At 37.4% G+C, this 22096-nt stretch overlaps 1 protein-coding gene across 2 annotated transcripts in view; it reads left to right on the plus strand.

The window, feature by feature from the left end:
• Positions 1-22096, plus strand: part of bmp2k (BMP2 inducible kinase) — a 70954-nt gene that overhangs the window by 13792 nt on the left and 35066 nt on the right. For both annotated transcript variants that reach the window (XM_042487821.2, XM_042487820.2), the window contains exons 2-4: positions 15299-15417; positions 18179-18284; positions 20459-20601. In XM_042487821.2, the coding sequence (XP_042343755.1) occupies positions 15299-15417; positions 18179-18284; positions 20459-20601 (368 nt within the window). The remainder of the gene's footprint in view (positions 1-15298; positions 15418-18178; positions 18285-20458; positions 20602-22096) is intronic.

Consider the following 22096-nt stretch of genomic DNA (forward strand, 5'->3'; position numbering starts at 1 on the left):
AAGACTTCTTCACACACTTTGATCTGTCTTTTTAAGTGCTTTGCATCATTCACCTGAGTAGAGGGGGAAGAAATTAGATTGATTGCAGCCAAGTGTTCCTGCTTTACACATGGCCCAAAAGTGGAAGAGTGAAAGCTGAATAAGGAGGGGGAGCTGCAGTCCGGGTTGACAGTTTTGTGAGGCGTACGACAAAGTGTCTGCAGTGGTGTTTGCAGTTCTCACTTGTTGGGCAGGAGTTACTGCGCACACCAGAATTAAAGTGCGTGTTATGGAGAGATAGGGAGTTCGATTTGTGGCGGTTAAAACAGAGCTGACAGTCAACTCTCAAAGTTTTTCTTTTGTCTTTTCTTTGTTTAATATTTCCTTCACTGTGACTGATGCTTTGCTGTTTGACTTCTTTCTTGCTCTTACAAATGTGCTTTAATCTTCAGACAGGAGTGTTTGTAGATTTGACCTGTGTTTGTTCTTTTAGACTCTTAACATCATTGGTCTACAGTGTAAACTGACTTTATATTGACCTAGAACAAGCAGTACAAGAGACTGTTCATCATATTGTCTGTCCTCCTGTCTGTCTTTGACTCAGCGCAAGTTAGTTTTGAAAATGAATATCAAGATTGCAGATGGAGAAACAACCGACCTTTTGCCATTAACCTTTCTGTAAGCACCAAATTTCCCTCGACAAACACTGCGATAAAAGACAAAAAAACCCAACAAATATCTGAATTTCCATGAAACTTGCATTTTTCGTACTTGGAATATGAGCAGGGTTCCCACGAATCCTGAAAAAGTCTTTGATAATTAATTGAAATTCATTAACCTTTTTAAAAACCTGGAGCAACATTGTGAGTATTTAAACTTCTGAAACCTGAGCACATTGGTGTGTTTTGTTTTCAAAACATTGGGAAAAGGCAATGAGCAGCTTGGTAAGAAATGGTCCAGAAACTGCATAAAATTAGTAGATTTAGAAAATAATTTTTAAAATCTAGAGGAAAAAAATCTAGCAGGAAAAAAAGTCCACAGACAAACTGAGTCCTTTAAAATAAAAGCACCATGGGTTCTGCTTTGATTTATTTAATTATAACAATACTAAAAAAACCCTTTACTATGACAGTACTTTATTTGTTTTTTTTCAATAAAGAAAGAAGCTAGGAAGAACTATATTTATGGCAAATTATTATAATTAAATATGAAAAATTATATCACATAATTATTAGAACTTTTAAAGCACTTTTCCAGTTCTTTTCCTTTTTTAATTATAATAAATATATTTATTTATTCAGTTATTTCATCAGTTTCCACGTAATTTTCTTTTCTTTTTTTTTTTTTTACTAATTTCTTGCTAATTCTCGGGTCATTCCCTCTTTCTTTGCTTATTGCCTTCTATTGTTTCTGAAAAAAATCAAGCCATTTCCTCAGGTTTCAAAGTGTTAATCAAAAATAAGGCCTGAAATTGTATCAAAAATGTCTTAAATAAATCTCTCAAAAGTCTTGGGAAGTTTTTCTGATGTTACATTGTAAAATGATTGGCTACATCTATTAAAAAAACACTGAATGCCTCACCCATTAATGTCAGGCAGATCAGGGTAGCAGAACCAACAACACTCAGATTCAGTTTCTGGCTGTGCTGCTCAGAGCAGAGGATCAGCTGTCTGCTGGCAAGCTGTCACTACCCTGGACGACACGAGGAAGTGCAATTTCCATGAAAATTTAACCAATATTTCCTGGCAAGGGTAAAACCAGTTTTTTCAAACTACATGTGATGGTATTCAAGACAATGGAGTCCCACATGCAGGGTGAGAAACACAGAATTGCCCCAAAAAACTGCTAACAAACAATAGGTATTGCCTGAAAAAGGCCAGTTTCATGTAACAATAAAAGAAATGAACAAAAATGCCCATGATAAATAGATGCCAAAAAACTGATGACAGTTTTTTTTTTTTAAAGTGAGAGTTTTTGTAAAATTGATCTTAAATTTCTAAAATGCAACTTGAAAATCTTAAAAAGTCTTAAATTGCACTTCACTTCAGCTGTAGGAACCCTGATTATGAGTCAAAGACGATGAATCCTAAATATTTTTTGCCTCTTTAGTAGCAGCACCACCAGGCCAAATTTCATTATATACAAAACCCGAGGCTGGTTTTCGTAAAGTATCAAGTACTAAAAGCTGGCATTAAATACCTGGTCAGATTGATAGCTTATATTTCTGCCACTTTCAGACAGATTTTCTCACAGGCAAAGTTGTCGTAGTACGGCACTCAACATATTGTGCAATCTGGAAAGCAGATTGTCATAAATGCTGCTGAAATTTTAATGAATGTCCTTTACTTAAAGGTGCCCCGTGGAATTCTCTCGCAAACAAACAAGTTTTTTACATTCGGTGTGTAAATATTTGAATGCAGTTCTTTCCTTGAAAACATTTGCAAAAACCAAGAAAAAAGAAACCCAGCTTCTTTACATCCATGTTTATTCGCTTGCAGTCTTTCCTATTTCCGTGCCTTTTTTGCCACATTGTTGATTTTTTTGGCATGTTTGCTGCCTCTGGATCATTGCAGTGAAACCATTGTCACATGTGCATAATTGTGTGAAAAACTGCTTCATAGTGTCACCAGAGGTCAAAAACCTTACAAAAAAACAGAATTGCTATGCTTGTGATGGACACATTTACACATTTTGGACAGTACTTTAGCATAGGAAAGAAAATCGAGTGGCAGAGGTTGTTCTTACAGTGCTGTCATGCTCAAACTCTGCTCTGGTACTAAGCAGATGTACGAGGCACTTGCCAGCTGAAAGTGACCTCTCCATTGTGAGGAAGAGCAGTGTGGTGATGAATACAGAGCAGATGTACATCCAAGTGTGATGAAGGGAATCTGATATTCTACTTAAAGCTTTTGATTAGAGTTTGACTGCAGATCCAGAAAAATCCAGAAAGATTTATAAAGAGACACTTTGTCATTTTTTAACCAGCTTTTTATCAAAAATAATGTGGGGAGTGTGTGTAGATAAAATGTGGTACACTAGATATCTCTCTTCCACATACATTACGTCATTTTGCAGAGTTTCGCTTACTCTCAGGCTGTTACTTGAGCTGCAGGCTATACTTCTGCATTTTCATATTGCCAGACACCTGTACGGTCACAAAGAGTATATAGCTGATCAAGAGATTAACCTGCTCTTCTTTCTCTCTCTCTAAATCTCAGATTGAAATCCGATCAAATGGTAAAACGTGGCAGTGCTGATTGAACATTAATCTATTAATCTGCAATGCCTATTTCTCACTTAAAATGTTTTTAGAAACATATATTAACCCTTTTTAGCTGTAAATAGCATGAGCAGGAAGCAGGTACCATACTGATATTTCACAAAATCTACTTTTTCTGGGGTTCCTCTTTTGAAAAATCTTGCTTCCTTAAAACTATATTGATTTCTTTTGGTGGATATTTGAAAAAAAAAAATCTGCCATATGTGGGTAAATTTTGCTGGCAAATCTCAAAAGGATGTGCGAAACACTGGCGAGTAAATGTCTGTACAAAAATAGTCAATTAGAAATGATGCTGAGAGTCTTTTACGGTTGCGCTGCTTCTGTCCTCTGTTATCTGTCTGTCAGAAAAAGTTTGACACAGATTGACGGGGACTTTATGCATTCAGATGCACTTCATAATTTCTATCTACACTGCTTTGTTAAGCAAAGTGCAAAATTGCACCTTGTAAACTCAGTAATTTATACTCAGATGGCCACAAATATTGCTTATGAAAGAGTTTTTGTGTTTCTTTTTTTGTTTTATGTCTTTAAATACATCTGTCATTACCACATTTTAATAATTAGACACTCTAATCAAAATAAAATCCCATTTTAAAAATTCTCTTTAAAAATTGAATGAATCAACAAACTCAAACATAATATTGGGGCAAGCAGTAGCCCACCTGGCAGAGCGGGCACCCCGTTTACAAAGGCTATGTCGTTATTGCAGCGGTCACAGGGCTCGATTTCACCCTCGAGTCTTTACTGCATGTCATCCTCTCTCTCCGCCCTCACGCTAAAACTATCCTGTCTAGTAAAGGCCAAAAAGCCCCCCAAAAAATATTAAAACAAAAACAAAACAAAAAACCCCTCCATAATATTCTTATTCAGCAGATACCTCTGTGATAATCCCTCATAAAAAAATAATAATAATAATAATAATGTTATTTTAAAAAACAAAGTGCGTTGACAAACAAGGCAAAGCAGAAGCAAATCACAAAGAGAGAAACAATTACAGAATATTATTCAAAGAATATTAGCCGTAAACACAGAAATAATAGTACTAATAAAAGAAATAAACACGGTCGGGGCAGAATAAAAGAATGAATTAAAAGATAAGATAAAGACTGAAGTAGATGAATTAAAACAGACAAATTAAATGACACATTGTTTTGCTGCTGCAAAGTCATACTCAATATACATACATTTTGGCCAGTAAAATAAATATGTATGCATGAAATTATTTTGGCTGGTGAAAAATATGTTCGGCTCTACTAGTCCGCTCAGCCCGTGAGTCAAAAAGTAAATTTCGAACACTAGGAACCAAACTTATCTCAACAGTTTCATCCATCTTGCACTGACAGACACATATAAGACACATACTGGACTCTGTGCAGTCAAAGATTGATGTGTTCAGCTGTTTTCCCTCTCTGAGTGCACCTTTCATTCATTTTTAGTCCAGTATGCGTGCAGTATCCCACTATCTCCTCTGTTTTTTGGCAAAGCGCCACCCTCACCTCTAAAAGTCTAAAAATATCCGACCTGCAGCAACCTTGGTTATCTCTTTGCTATGACCATGCATATCTGACTTGACTGGAACAAGAAACTTAAGTGACATTATTTGTAGGTTGACTGTTGTAAAGGCATGAAAAACAATGTTATCTTTGTTTATGTTTAATATAAAATACTTAGTAATAAATCATGTACATTGTTATGAATTAAAAATTAAAATAATTTGGCCATTTCTAGAGATCATCTGTCCCCCAAAAAAGAAGCGTGATTTCTGCCTTTAAAGGTCCAGAGAAGCTGACATGGTGGTGTGGTGTTCAAGGATCACAGCGTGCAGAATCTCTCAACTGCTCGCTAAAAGCAAGTTCGTCTCTATTTTTAGGCCGACGGCCTATGCCACTGATGCTTTTCTGAATGTTGCTACAGTGTAAGTTTTGAGGACTCAGGAGAAACAGATTTAGCAGCGTTTTTAACAGATAGTCGTCAGCCTAAAGTGCAGACTGATGTGTCTGTCAGTGCCTGAGGAATGTCTAAAACCTCGAGGTGGATGGTCTGCCATGTTTGTCCAAAAAGAAACCGACAAGACGCGTTTCCCTTTACGTTTTGAAACATGCCTTTACTTTCAGCTCTGCAGACTTGTTGTAACTCCAGTTTCACAGTTGCCAAACAGCATGTTTGGTTGTGACAACATCAGCCAGCCAAAGAACAAAAGTCTTTTCCGAATTATCCTGTATAATACCAAATCTCACAGGATTTGCTAAAGCGCCGGGGATCAAAAAGTCATTATTGGTAATTAGCGAGAGCAGCTGGCACAGCGAGTCAAACTGGGAAAGACCTTGAAGTCTGTTGATGGAAATCCATTTCCGACATTGATTGTGGAAATATGGCACCTGTTAGTCCACATGAAGAATGAAGCAATGTAGAAGATATTTATTATTTACTTTTTGTTTCCTGTAACGCAGTAGGGGAGTGGTTTCCAACTGGTCAAGACGCTAGGTCCGGACTTCTGCTTAGTCATTAGTTCAAGGTCTGCACATAAAAGAAACGACCAAATATCCAATTTTATTTGACAAAATGTAAATAATGTGGGCGAAAACCACAATGAAATAAAACATATTGCAAGAATAAACTGCAGTTAGTTCAAACCAGTGGTGTTTCTTGCATTTGAGAACATTGGGGCTCAGCCTGGACCTTTGTAGGAAAAAAATGCTACCTTTGAAAGAAAACATGTCTTTCAAACCCTGAAAAAGTTTATGTTCTTCTCAAAATTTGGGCAATTTTTTTTTCCCTTTACAATGTTGGGACATTTTTTATGTAAAAACCTCAGGCGATTTTTTTTTCTTTAAAAAAAATATAGTAATTTTCTTTTCTTGCAGTGGTGATTTTTTTGTCTCTCTCTAAACATTTTTGGCCAATTAAAAAATAAACATGCATGCCTTTCAAACCACAGGCCTGCCAAAAAAAGTCCCTCCGACGGTCATGTGGCACGAACACTTCATGCATTTCTTTCACTCAGGCAGACTCAAGGAAAAATATTTGTAGCTTTTGGGAGGGTCAGAAAATATTTACAATTTTTTATTTCATTAAAAATGTAAATTTATAATCTTAGCATCACAACTTTTACTTTAAAAAGCCATGACTAAAACATGATTTTACACAGCAACTATATATATATATGTATGTATGTACACACACACACACACACACACACACATATATATATATATATATATATATATATATATATATATATATGTATGTATGTATATTTGTATGTATGTATGTACACACACACACATATATATATATATATATATATATGTATGTATGTATGTATATATAGATAATTTAATGTATCATTTAATAACAGTGAATGATCAGAAGGTCATTTCCGTATCAGAAAATAGTCCATTTTAATTTCATTAGCTTAGCCTCACTATCTTTAACAAGAAGGCCAAATCAACTGTTGGACAAATAGACAACTTTGAAGGGTTTGTGTGCCTTTAGAGAGTTTACCCAAAAGGGGGTCACTTTCCAAGTTTAATTCTTGTAAAATAAAACTCACTTGAGGGGAAGTTGGGGAAGAAGGCCAAGATGAGATTTGCAGGCAAAAGGAGACACCGAAAACAGTGAATAGCTTCTCAAGCTCCTACTTTTCACCTGATTTCTCATCAATTTAAGTAGATCAGTTTCATCATTCACATAATAAAAAAGCCACACCAGTATTTATTTTTACTTGACTTTTTGCAAGCTTAAATAAAATGACCAAAGGGCCTATTTTTCACACTTTTTGTCACGCACTGCAACCACATCTTGTTGTAAGCTTGTTACTCTTATCGTGAAGCTTTACAACTGTGAGGACTTGTAGGGGAAGTGTTGTGGGTTCATGTCAGGGGATGGGGGCCTCCAGGAGGAAATACCTAAGCCTGCTCCAAAAGAAATGGCATTCTCCCCTCTTAAAAGCAGCTCCGCAGCTGAAGGAGACCCTTTGAATTGAACTGCATTCTTAGTTCGTAGCTTTTTAACAAGCCAAGATGTCACGCTAACTTAAGTAAAAAAGCTCTGGGTTGAAACGAGAGGAATCAGCAGAGAGCGAGAGAGAGAGATGTGAGCAGAGACTGTCGGTCAGAGCGTGGTCTGTTATCACAGATGACATCATGCTTCAGAGGAAGAACATCTGCGCCGGAGCACAAACTATAAACGCATGATCTCTGTTCGCTGCGTGTTACTAAATCCTCTAATCCTCACTTGTTGAGACACTCCTCTGCCACTTTTGAAGTCTTTTTTTTTTCTTGCCTATATCACAAGGCATGCTGAGTATCTGTTTCGCAAACGCTGCCGAGATCCTCTTTCAAGCCTCTTCCACAGGCTGTCATGTGGGCCGCCTGTGACTGTCCTAGTTAGTCAGGCTTTGCAGTGATGTCAGGGTCCCTAGCGCTGCATTCAGGGCCGGGGAAATATTCTCCAGTAATTACAGCCCTCGCTCAGTACAGGGCTCTAATGTCAGTGCCCCCTCCTTCTTTCTTCTTGGCCTGATGGATTCGGGGGGTTTTCCTTTCAACTGTCACTGACAACTGACCGTGTCCTCACGGTGAAGTGCCTCCGTCTCCTCTCCACAGCTATCGGAGGAGCAGGAGGGGACGTACAATAACAGTGAGATGTGACTAATGGGCTCAGAGTACTGGAGTTAGACATGTCCATCAGCAATGCTTAACACACTGGAGGGGTTCAGTTACACTTCGGTGCACGAGAACCTTGCTGCTCTGTATTATCAGTCCGTGTAGCTCAAATTTGGAGCAAATCATCTTCTGATTTGACATCTTTTAACCCTTTGAACCTTGAATCACTTTTCTTGCTCTGCTTTCAGACGCCTTTCACAAGTATTTAGAACTTCGAACCCGAGGAAATTTGTTGCGATATATTTCAAAAACATGTTGTAGAAGGCAATCAGGAACTCAAGAATGCAAGAAATGGTCCACAAATTGCAAGAAATTTATAGATTTAGAAAATTATCTTTTAAACACTAGGGAGAAGTGTCTAGGGAAAAAAAGCCAAGGAAAAGATATATTTCTAATGATAATAATTACAAATTTAAAATCATTATAAAAGTACCTTTTCTAGGTAATTTTCTTGTTTTTTACATTAGCTATTCTTTTGTATTTTTTTTTTTTTAAACCTTTTTCTCCCGTTTTCCCAAAACAAATTTTCAGGTTGGTTGTTGGGTTTTTTTTTTTTTTTTTTAAATTTTACTTTTTACTAATTTCTCACTATTTTCTGGGTCATTTCTCAAATTGCTCATTACATTCTTACCATGTTTTTGAAAGAAATCAAGCCACTTTCCGCAGCTTTCAAGGGGTTAACAAAACTGGTGTGTCACTCAAAAATCATTGTGACTTTGTGAGTTAAAGATTTCTCAATGATGCTGTATGAGGACACGAGAAAGATGATGATTCATGATATACGGAAAAACGTGCAGATTAATTTCTTCGAAAATGAGTCGCTGCCTTTTAGCTCTCGTGGCTCGTTTATGCTGCCTTGTGCAACACACGATGTATATCTCAATATTTTGAAATCTTCTTTAAACGAATGTAAACTACTGAAATACAGAATGAACTAAAGTTACAAACAAAGTAGCTAGCTGACGTAAACAAAATAAACGTTAAAGCATAATATGAAACGATTGACTTTTTCTTATCGTCAGGCGATATATTTCATCATATTGCACAGCCCTACACTCTTTACATATGAAAATAGATGTGTGTTTATAAAGTCACTGCGGTTTATGTTGGCAGAGATACAGTCAATAGACGGCACTTGAGGACGTCTTTCACATCTTTTTGAAGTTTTTCAGCCAAGCGGGTTGAGATCTGCTTGTACTGTTTTGACATCAGTGGCTTTTGAATGGAATTAAGATTTGTTTTCAGAGAAACACACGTAGCAAAATGACTTAGTAAGTGATCTGACAGATCAATGGAATAAAATCCCTGCTTTTTTTGAGTATTGCATTTATGAATTTTTCATAAGTCATTGATGTCGGGCTTCTTGTTGTTATTTCTGTTTCAGTCTCGTCATTAGAGAAACAGTTGTGTTGTTACACAAGAATCCCAGTCATCGTTTCTCTGAGTCTGTACTTATGACAGTATTTGCCCCCTTCACTCATTGTTTGACGTAGCACGTTAGTGTTTTGTGTAGTCAGTGCTGGTTAGTTACAGACGGCTCTGTTTTTGGGGTGCCTTATTTATCCAGGAAGTTGGTATGCTGGGCACAAAGCCTCTCTAAAGTAAATCATCCCATCCAGAGCCACTCAGGAGAATAATACACTCAATAGTGTACCACTTCCGTGGCTGGCATAGTCATGGGAGGCAACAAAAGCCTCAGGGCGGTGATTTAGTGAGAATCTGATCCTGGAGCATATGGCTTCAGTCAGTCCCAGAGCAGGCCTGCAGGCGCACATGAAGCGTTTTGGTCGGATGGCCCGGGCCTCTCTCTTTTCTTTACTCTACTAAAGCCACCTCCTCTCCAGAGATGCCAGGATCGGTGAAAAAGTTTGTTTCTAATGACAGGTAACAGCTGCAGCCATGTAATCAGAGGAAGGATTGCCAAAAATGCATAGTCAGGGTGTGCATATGTTTCGTGAAGTCTTATGTAGGGTTGGGCGAAGGCTGTCATGATGATGGAATTCCCCCCTGTGGTGATTAAAGGGCGGCTCGACAGCGTGATGTGCCGCATTACCGTCATGTTTTGGTTTTACAAATTACTCGATCAATCCTGATTTTAGTGCTTTCATTGCCTGAGTTGTAATGGTATAAGATTTTCATTGTATGATTACTGTCTCTGAGGATATCACGGTATACGGTATTACAGAACTATTATTCTCAATTACAATGACTCTAAAAGGAATGGAAACAGGATTTTTGGGGAGTTGAGCAAATGTTTTGATATAACTCAAACTTAAGTGACTTGTGAAAAGTCTCCTTTTTGAAAATAAATATAATAAAGTTGAGATCTTCCATGTAGTTGTATTTTTTCAGTACCAAAGATAAGCAGATGCACACTTTAATAGTTCCCTAGTTTTGCTCACCATAACACACACTTCATTAAATCTTGACAGAAACAAAAACACAACTTAACAAAACAATTTTGGTTAGTCATTTCACCATTCTAATGATCACCAACTTTAGTTCGGTCGAAATAAACCACAGAGACGTGTGTCAAAATACGATAGCTTTACAAGCCGTTCCTTCCTCCTGTCTCTCTCTGCTCGCTGCGTACTTGTTCCTTGGAGGTAGACAATAAATTAGCGAAATGAAATGACAAAAATCAGCCAAAAAATCACCCCAAATAAAGAAAGTAGTCCACACTCTACATGACTTTGACTCTTTTGCGGGTCTAAATCTGACCTTGTTGTTAGCTGTCCCAGATGCATGGGAGAGTTTTTGTCAAATATTGTAGACAATAACAAGATGTTTGTTGTTGGAGAATCTAAGAGAGGAGCAGATTATTCGCTGCAGTCCTGCATCTCTCAGACTGCAGTAATCTTGTAATCAGCGCACATCATCTAACATCACTTTAACATGTCAGCAGTCTCTGACTGAAAAATGTCATGTCGTCTGCTCTAAGGCAACACGGAGGGAGTGAATTTTAGGAGGTTAAGTGTAGCTCTCCAGTTTGTTCTGCTTTTGTGCGAAGGTTAGCGGTTCTTTTGTATCTTGTCCACGCATGCTTAAACAGCCTGCTCTTTTCAGCCTTTTGGCCCGCTTCCCAAGCAAATGGATTTTGCCTTGTAAAGTCCGTCACCTATCCCATGCAGCCCCCCCACGTCTTCTTGCTTCCTTTCTGGCCTCAAGTTTGATCTTTACTATGTCTGCATCCTACATCTGTGTGTCAAAGCAGAACATAATGCTTGTGCTTGAAATGACTCACAGGTAGCCTTTTTTTATATGGCAGGATCATAAAGCAAACTCTGCGTCATGAATGATCAGAGGTGGAATGTAACTAGTCTCTCAAGTGCTGTACTTGAGTGTTTCAGTTTAATGCTAATGTGTACTTTTATCCTACTACATTTTGGAGGCGATTACTGTAATTTTTACTCCACTACATTCGTTTGACGTTTTTTTGCAGATCATTTTTTACCCCTCTTGTTGTCGTTCGAGTGTTTGTGATAAACAGAAGGATGAAGTGTTTCTTTGTGTGTTCAGGAAAATTCTCATCCGTCTTAAGCTAAATAAACTCTTTGAAGCCCCTCTTGGATCAGCTGGAATGAGCATCATCTCAAAGCGGAAAATGGGGCTGTTTTTTAGAGAGACGTAGTTCTCACAAGACAGCCATGCTACAAACACATGATGGTCGTATAGAATATGATTTATTGCTGTAGATAAATCTACCCAACTGCATTTAACCCTGTGAAACTTGGATTAGCATCAGTTTTTTTATGCTGCACTCTGACACCTTTCACAAGCTTTTTGACCCTTGAAACCTGGGCAGAGTGGTTTTATTTCTCTCAAAAACACAGTGGAGAGAAAGACAATAACCAAAAAATCCGTTTTAATTTCAGCACTTTTTAAATGTATTTTTTGTTTGTTTTACTTCTTTTGCATGTAATTAATAATTTAATTAATATTATTTTTTTATGAAATTTTTTGCTAACCTTTAGACCATGTCTTTCAAAGTTGCTCATTGCCTAAACTAACAATTTAGCACGTGTGTAGAGTTTTTTTCCAATTAGATTTTTTTTTTTAAGTAATTAGTATATTTTACTAATTTATTTTTTTATCAATAAAACCACAAATAATAAAATTAAATACAACACAAATAAAGAAGGTAAAAGAAATAAAAAATAAAAGGAAATGAAAAGAAATAAAATACATGTTTAGTACGTTTGCTCTGCATCTAAATGCTTCCACAACCACTTCATATGTTTAATCTTGAAGAAGTCTCCATAAATGAGTCCATCCTGCTGTTTTAAAAGAAGCTCTTTCACAAGACGATGTCATATGACTCATTTTTCGACCCAAAGTTCACTCCCACTCCCCACAAGTCTCTGGATAGCTTTGCACTCAACTGCTTTGTTACAGGAAATCAATTTAAGCTCTGCCCAGCAGTTTGGAGTGACCATCAGGCTAACCTTAGCGCACCGGGCAGACCAAGGTAAATCGATGAACAGCATCCAGGAGGCGTAAACAGCCTTGGCTCTTGTACTCTGTCTTGGCACAATTTCTCTCTCAGTTCTGTCTTTTTTGGGAGATGGCAGCAAGTCTGCATCTAGGTAGCCTTATTTATACATGCAGCAAATGTAATCTTTTTATTCTGTTATTATTTTCAGATGCTTATCACAAGCTATTTGCAAGCTAAAAAATGGGGGAAAATTCAATGAGCAACTTGGCAAGTAATGTTCAGCAAATTGCAAGAAATTAGAAAAAGGTGACATGAAAATTATCTGAAAATTTGTTTGTTTGTTTCTTTTTCTTTTTCTTTTTTTGGCAATCATCTTGTCACTTTTTTACAGATTTCTTGTGAATTTTTGGGCAATATTTTGTTCAGTTTCTCATTGCCCTCTCCCATGTTTTTTTTTTCTTTTTTTATTATTATTTATTGGAAAAACAGTGCTAGGCGTAAAAAATCACAGCGCACCCAAGAATTCTTCCATTTTTCCCCATGTTTTCGCCTCTTACGCTCCTGCCCCCCTAAGAGAGACTGCAGCAGAAATAAAGACAATAACGGGCAATAACACTAATAGCAACAATTATTAACTTGCAATATATTCAAAATTACAAATACCTCACACACATAAAATAAGAAAATAATGAATAAATATTTGGATGAAAATGACTAAAAAAATAAAGCAAACACATGGGGAAAAATGGTAAATAAATTAAACCAAAACAAAGAAGCAAACAAACAAACAAGGAGAGCCATGTTTTTAGAGTAATCAAACCAATTTGCTCAGGTTGCATCAGTGATATATTTTCCATTATTATATTTGAATTCCCTGACACATTTCTGGTTGTGTATTTTCTTCCCTTTGCAGTGGGTTTTCTGCTTTTGTTATTCATTTCAGCAACACCAGCATTATCCTTTTTGAGGCTGCTTGTTGTCTCATCAGCGGATTATATTTCTTGTCTATTTTTAATCATTTGTCTATATGCAGCAAACCTTGACCTTGTGACTGTCAACAATATAAATGTTAATCTTTGGATCAGTGGCATTAAAATCTCCAAGGTCCTCTGAAATGAGTGTAAAAACATGATGAGACAGAGTAGACTGAACCAGTCTCAAACATGATATACTCTCACTTTTGTTGGCGCTACATAGCAGTTTCTCATTTTTCCTATCAAGTGTTCTGCGTGGCTTTATTTCAGCTGCAGCTCCGCTTTAACAGGTTGTCTTTTGTCTCATTAGCTGCTTGTTTATCCCTCTGTGCTGCAGAGTGGCATCACTCACCCCTTCTAATCTGATAACACCTGCTACAGTAACTCTCACTGTTGTCACTACACACAAGCAAACACTACACTTCAGTTTGTTTATGTTTGCTTTGGCTGATTTTCAGGTCTGTCATCCTCTGTTTACTGTCCTCACAGGGACACACAGGTTTAACCTGCATGAAGTATTTGTACTTTTTATGTGTTGATGGACTCCTCGATGGCTACAGTTACATGCACACCGATACACCCTATTACTATTATTGACTTTTTCTTTGTACATTTTAGCCTCTTTTACTAGGTGCTATATTATCTTATTATTTTTAACACTTTTATCTTATATTTGTTATGTTATCCTTTTTTAAATCAACTATTAAGAGTATTTTATTTATTTATTTATTTATGATTAATATAATATTTATTTATTTTTTATCTTTTATCTTTTGGTTTTATTGTATGAAGCGCTTTGTGGTAGAATTTTGCTTGTATGAAAAGTGCTATATAAATAAACTCTAACTGTTATATGGCATCACATATTTTAGCGTGATGAATGACTGCACGGCTGCATGTAAACAGGAATAATCTTTTTCTGTAGGAATATTGTTTTTTTGGAAATAAGAGCAAAAAAATGGACTATTTTGTGCATGTAAGCATTCTCAATGAGTGCCTTTGTGTCCACTGGTCACTTCTGCTCCCCTCCACTTCAAATCCACGCTGTTTTTTCGGCTGAACTAAGGTAACTTGTTAGGCAACAAGCGCGCCATTGTCGATGCTTTCTTTCTCCTCCTCAGTCGGTGGACTTTGATGCCCACTGCTCTGTGACTCAGTGATCCCCTCCTAATGAGACTGGGGACTGTCCCATCGCTGTGCTAGAGTCCATTCACCCAGAGAGGCTCGCAGGACAGTGACAACAGCTACTGCCAGCGAAGCACCTCGTCCCTGTCAACACACTCTGCTCCCACATCAGAAACTTCCCTAAAAACACGCTCACAGTGCAATTTCAGCTTCACATCTCATTCCTGTTAAACCTTGCTAGGTTTTACAAAGCAAATAGCTTCGTTTACTCGAGGCTTACACCGAGCTGGAGTCGGTCCAGTGCAAAGCTAAAGGAGCTTAGCCGGCTTGAAATGAGACCAGTTAGCTGCTGTCGAAATATCTTGGCGACCGTTGATAATAAATCCTCGATTACACTTTATCTGACTGATGTTTGAACCTTGATTTTTTTTTATTTAAATAAAGATGTTGAGTATGTTTGATCTTATTTTTTGTGCCATATTCACACCTGACAGCACCCACAGTCTAAACTATAAATGGCAATCTGTGTGGGAAATAAGGGGGAAAATGAGTTTGTAATGTAAAGTGTGATTTACCATGTTTTTGAGAAGCTCCTTTGTGACATGCTTAACCTTAAAATGTCTTTGCAGTTGCTGCTGTAATGCAGGAACATAAGTCTGTTTTTCAAATGTGCAGAGTCAAATCTCGTAGGAGCATTGCCTAGTTTATTGTAAATGTTTAGTGAGCAGTTTTTCTACGTTTATCCCTGATAACCATCACCCTGTAATGTGATTTTCATGTGTGAAATGTACTTAACTGTACTGACGTGATGCTGACGTGTCATCTTGTGTTTTTCCAGGGGGCTTCTCGGTGGTGTTTCTGGCTCGTACGCACAGTGGTGTCCGCTGCGCTCTCAAAAGGATGTACGTCAACAACGTCCCGGACCTAAATGTGTACAAGAGAGAGATCACTATCATGGTGAGAGCAGCATCACAGTGTTTGGTTGTGGTAGTTACAGATGTTATCTCTCAACTCAGCTGCAGTCTTTCTGCTCGTCTTTCGTGCAAGAGCTTTCAGTTAAATGTGTTCATTGCACAATAGTTTTGATTTTTACAAATATTGTGTCCTGATCAAATTCTTTCTTGGAGACGATAGTTAACTGCAAGAGACTCTCATACTGAGTTGAAACGAGTGCTCGTAACTTTGGAAAATAGCATAAATAAACACTGTTTTTAACTGTCATTTATTGCAAGCGGTCTTTCACGTTGGGCGGTATGCGGAGAGAAGGAAAATATTTATTTATGAGCTCAATATAGGCGATCCTAATCAGTCAAAAAAGCCTTGATTGGCCTGATCGTTGAGATGATATCAGGACATACCTAGATATTAGTTTGTTGTGCAGATGCAGGGTGTAGTGTGTGAGATTAGACACTTTTCCTGCAAGGGAAATTTGCACAAGTGAGAGTATAACACAGCTTAAAAAAGTAATGGTTCAGGCTCTTATAAGGCTCCGATACCATTTTTAAAGTACTGTTTCTGCACTAGTATTGAAAAAAAAACCCAAAAGATACCCAACATTAGTTCTGCTGCAGTGTCAAACTAATACCTGGTTTTAGCTTCCTTTTGTTCCAATCCATCCATGGCTGGAAAACGGCCTTTTCTCACCTTTTATGCACAGAGGACTTAACTTGCATTTGAAGATACTTTTCTCATTATCTGAAAACTTCATGAGGGCATTCTCAGATATCAGGAATTTAATTTAAGGACATAACTCCTGTTCGAAACGAGACACAAGCCCTCATAAAGACGCCTGCCCTCATAAAGCTTGGTGCATATAAATGGCTTCATTCCATCTTCCCGACACGTCCTGTTTGCCAATATTTCCAGTTTGGCAGGAGCAAAAAGCCTTTTGGCTGTGTGCTGGGTGACATTGTGTTAATGCACCTGGTCCATTGACTAACACTTTTGATGTATTACACAGAACAGGCACGCGCATGATTACAGCAGATAATTTAAGGTGTTTTATGTCATTCAAAGTTGGATTCTCTCAGCGGACGTGCACGACTTGGACAACAGCAGATGTCTCGTCTTGAACGTTTGACCCCGGTGTGTCAGTGAACAGCTCACTCTGAGCTGTTTGGCCAGCTTTGTGTGTCTGCTCGCTTGCCTCATCATCAGCTGTGAAATACTCACCCACACAGCTGACCTTAAACGCCGACACGGTTCTGGCCCGTCAGGATGTCGGCCGTAGGTGTGTCGGTTTCTACAAGCGCAGCACGTCTCTTTTCATGCCGGCGTTTTAATAACAACAAGCACAAACATTGCGATGCTTTAATCCAGAGAATGAATCAAGTTAAGAGAGATTAGTGGAGTTAAGAGCTCAGCGTGGCGTAGGGACACAAAAGAAAACTAAAAGCGCTCTCGCCACACACAGTAGCTTGATGAGATGAGACTGGACCAAATTCAGCTGGAACCTTTTTTTGGGATGTGTTTTCAGAGGAAGCAATCAACGGCAGTGTGTTTGTATATTTAAATGTTGTTTCCCTAGATTTACACTGCTTTAAACCAGGAGGTATAAACAAATGTCTTAGCTTGTTTACGAGGCAGAGTTTGAGTTTGTGATCTTAAAGTTTGATAACTTGACTGTGGTGTTTTTTATTTTTATGTCTGTAACTTTAGGTAATGTATTCTTGGTTTATTTCGGTTTCTTTTCTTGTCTTCTTATCTTGGGTAATTTAAAACTTGGAAACCTGGAGTGAAATCCATTTCCTTGTGCTGCTTTCAGACGCATTTTACAAGTGTTTAAACCTTTGAACCCTGTGCAAATTGGTGCGATTTCTGTCAAAAACATGAGAAAAAAGGCATTGAGCAACTTGATGAGTATGTTTCACAGGCTACAAGAAATACGTAGGTTGAGAGAGTTCTTTTTTGTTAAAGCTGGGGGAAAATGTCAAAGAAAAAAAAGGAAAAATCATGGGAAAATTTTTCAAAGTTTTTTTTTCATCCAGACATCTTTTACAAGTGCTTAAACCCTTAGACTAATTGAGCTCATAGGTTAGATGTTCTTCAGAAACATGGGAAAAAAGGCAATGAGCAACTTGGTGAGAAATGTCCTTTAAATTACAATCAAATTGAAATTTATTTTTTAAAAATCTAGGCAAAATGTCAATGAAACTATATTTCTAAATATCGAAATTATATATTTAAAATTAATGTTAAAAAAATTACAATTTTTTGCATTCTTCTTTTCATGTTATTGTTTCTGTTTTGTTTGTTTTTTTCTCTTTCTAATACTCTTGCTAATTTTTGTTTTTTTTCTTCTTTTGTTGCTGCCAATTTGCTCAAGTTTCAAAGGGTTAACTTCTCTAACATGACTGACTTGTTATTCCTCCTTTATGAACTTTGCATTCATTGTTTTGCTAATAACACAATGCATTCAAAAACAGCAGAGCATTGTTCCAGACTCCAGTTTTCATATTTCGTTGTGAACACTGAGCAGCGGAGTCTCTCTGCTGAACAAATATAGCAGCAACACGTCCAGACACGAATACTCATCAGCACTAACTGAAAAGGACAAAAGAGTGTGAACACACAATCTGCACAGTATATGCTTTGTAATTGTATCGGTAGCTACCCGGGTAATGTCTTTGTTGAGGCTTGTTTAGTAAGAACTATATTTGTTTAATGTTTGTGCGTCGTTGTGTCCTGATGAAGTTTCATCTTTTCATCCCGTGTGCAGAAGGAGCTGTCAGGCCATAAGAACATTGTCGGATACCTGGACTCAACAATCAACGCTGTGTCGGACAGCGTGTGGGAGGTCCTGATCCTCATGGAGTACTGTAAAGGTGAGTAATAACACCAGAAACCATCACATGACCATGATGTGTTGTACTCATTTAATTCAGCTTCGTTGAAATGTCTTTTTTCTCATGTCTGACTTCTGATTTTAATCAGGTCAGGGTTAGGTAGGATTATTTGGGGACAAAATAAAAAAAGATGGAATCAAACTGAAGGAGTGGTTTCAAACAATAAATGTTTGTAGAGAAAGTAATGTATGTTTTAGTCGTTGTCGCACACTGTGGTAATGATGGTGTACAATTTTTGGTCTTCATATAAGAAAAGGGAATTTGCTGTGCAACGGTTTAAATACAAAGTGTTAAGAGTTCAAATTTACAAAGGACCAAAATGACAGCAAGGTGTTTGTTTATCACATCACTATTCTTAATAAGATAAGATAATCCTTTATTAGTCCCAACAGTGGGGGAATTTGCAACAATATTGTGCACATTCGTTAAAAAAGATAGAATCCAGCATTTGCCCACTATATACATGTCATTTATGGGGCCATGGACAGTAGTTACTAGGGCTGACCCAAATGCTCTGATGCTCTCAGGCTGGTTATCAAGGTCAAAATCAGTTTTTCAATGTTGCTTTTTAAAAAATGTATATATGCATTATCCCTAAAATTCCATAGAGAAACAATTGTCTGGTGTTATTCATTATGCATCAACATTAATTATTTTTTGTTTTTCCCCAGACAAGGACACTTAAACTTACAGAAATTCTAGTAAGCTGTAGAAGAATATCAGTTTCAAAATTTACAAAGGTGACCTCCAAAAGTGTCATATATTCCAAAGGAAACTGGTTTGGAAAAATCAACTGAAAACAGAAAGTTACAGCTTAGCCATCTCACAAAGTATCCTTTTTTCTTGCTTTTACAGCCAATGTGCGACCTGTGTGATACCAACGTGGCTAATTGTCACATTATTTTAGGTGCATCCACTGATGTCCCTCTCTCCCCCCAAGCTTTATAATTGTGATCGTTTTGTCACTGAAGTGTCGATGCCTCAAAAAACTGATATTTGGGACAGATCTACTCATTATAAAGACGCGTGGCTGTTCTTGTATGTCTAATTGTTAATATTCTAATAGTTTTTGCGTTGTTGCTGCCTCTGTCCTTCGTGTGGCTCATTTATATGATTGTGGCAGCTCTCTGACCCAGCTTGGCTTTTTAAGGCTATTTTGAGCGTTTTTTTTCCTTTATTGGACATGTTTATATAGAAACATTACTCTGCTCACTAACAAAATTCACATAGATGCAGCCTTTAAATGGAGACTTTGAAACTGATTGAAAGATTTTCCTGCTCATTGCTGTGTGGAGGCAGGCCAAATATTATAAAAAATATTTTGCTTGTTTTTGACACATACTCAGTGTACCATAAAAGCAGAAGATATGTCATGTTCTTAAATAACACAAGGCCAGTTCCCTTTTTTTAATGTTAGTGGTTTATTGTTACTATTGCAAAAGTATGACATTAACTGACTTGTACTGATAAAACCAAAACATTCAAGGTGTTCAGATCCCATTTGTTACACTGTAAATTTTGAGTTTTAATCAACTTCTTGTGAATTTAAGCATTCTTAACCATTCAAAACCCGGTTTGAAGTCAATTTTCTTGTGCTGCATTCAAACACCTCTCATAAGTGATTTAAACCTCTGAGCAAATTGGTTAAATTCCTTTGAAAAACATGGGGAAAAAAGGCATTGACCAACTTGGCAAAAATTACCCACAAGTTTCAAAACATTATGAAGAAAATGACCTAAAAATACATTTTTTTAAATTAGAAATTTATCAAAAACAAAAAAAAAAGTCCAGAAAAATATATTTATAATCACTATAATTGTTTTTTTAATTATGATACAGAAAAAAAGATACATATATATTGTTTTAAATTATTTTGCACTTTGCACTAATTTTCTTTATATACACACACTCAGACAACTTATTTTCAGGCTATATTCTTGTTATATTTTACTAATTTCTTGCTAATTTCGTATCTTGTTAAGATGCTCATTGCCTTCTCCCCATGTTTTTGGAAAAAAAAATTCTAACCAAAAGAATCCCAGTTGCAACATTTTTTTTGCAAGGGTCAAAACACCAAACACGCAGGCTGTTTCTTTGGTCTCCCATCCTGAAGTGATGAATCCTAAAGCTGTCGGTCTTCGTCTCTCCTGCAGCGGGGCAGGTGGTGAAGCAGATGAACCAACGGTTGAATGTCGGCTTCAGCGAGGCCGAGGTCCTCCACATCTTCTGTGACACGTGCGAGGCCGTGGCCCGCCTGCATCAGTGCAAGACGCCCGTCATACACAGAGACCTCAAGGTGAGGAGAGCATTACTTTCTTCTCCCCTTTCATCCTTCCTCTCTTTCTTTCCCCTTTATCTACTGGTTAGATGAAACTAATCATTATTATCACCACCAATAAGTGCAATTACATGGACACAAATAACTAGCTCAGGCTTATCCCACTGAGGAATCGGGTCAGATAAGATAAGACTTTATTGATCCCTCAGAGGGGAAATTCACTCGTTACAGCAACTTACAGATAGAAAAAAGGCTGAATCACAATAAGCATTGCAAAAAAAAGCAATACACAAAGAATGATAAAAAAATAAAGTAAAAATACTACTATTTACAGGGTTATTTATATTCTCCATATACATCCTGGTTTCTTTTAAGAGTACTCCAGGTAGTGTATTCAGGATTTTTGTAAACAGTATATGGTATTAACATGTCAGATCGTTAATGGGTTATTTATGTCCATGTAAACGCAGTCTGTTTTTGTTTTAATTCTGTAAGCTGACAGAAAAATATCCATCACAACTTTCACAATCCAAGGGGGCATCTTTAGATTTGCTTCTGTTATCAGACCAGCAGTAAAAAAAAAAAGGAGCCAGAGAGGTTTTTGACTTCTGCTTGATAAATGACTAAAACCATTCATTTCTGTCAAATAATTATCTGCAGAGTCACTAATGGATTAATTGACTGATGGATGGTTAGATATTAAATCATCTAAGCATCCATTATCCATAACCACTTATCCTTGTTAAACATTAAGCAGGGCCCATGGTGCTTTTATTTTGAAGGCTCACCTCAGGCCGGACGTGTCAGTGTTTTTGTTGTGGACTTGAAGCTTCTGGTCAAAAGTTGGTTGTTAGCGTTAGCAGAAAGTTAAACTGTAACCATGGCACCTTTAACTGTGAGGAATCATTCACTGTGAGTGGGCAGCAAACAAACAGCTCTCCAGTTCTTATATTACTAAGATTTCCAAGTTGTGCTGGTGCTTCCTGTTTACAAAATGTGACTAAATAGTCGTGATCGGAGCTATTCAGCTACAAACACATGCCTCACCTGCTCACAGGCCGCTACCACTCATTAAGTTAGAAAATTACCGCAGGGCTGTGTAACTTGATGATTTTTTTCCCTGTAAGCTGGAAACAAACTAACAGCTCTCCACTTTATATATTAACAGTATTTGGAAATCGCAGTAGTGCTCCATGGTCACAAAATGTGACTAAATAGTCACAGTCTGGAGCTCTGCAAAAGCCCTGCTCTGTGTGTGTGTCTGTTAGACGCAGACAGCTGTAGTAGAACGAGAGAACCAAATTCTGGTATAAAAGTGATGTGACACTTTATACTCAATGTTCAGGATATAGTATTTTTATATATTGCATGTGGAATAAGCTGCAATACGTTGAGTATATTCAATATTTTTCCCACCCCTCGTTTGCAATCAGTGTGGTGCTTTGCACAAAATCTGCAGCGGTGGATTTCTAGAGATGTGACAAAAATCAAAACAGGGAACTTGTGGTTCCCT

This window comes from Plectropomus leopardus, chromosome 4 (assembly GCF_026936395.1).
Source record: "Plectropomus leopardus strain MGB_pleo_1.0 chromosome 4, ASM2693639v1, whole genome shotgun sequence".
Classification (NCBI taxonomy): domain Eukaryota; kingdom Metazoa; phylum Chordata; class Actinopteri; order Perciformes; family Serranidae; genus Plectropomus; species Plectropomus leopardus.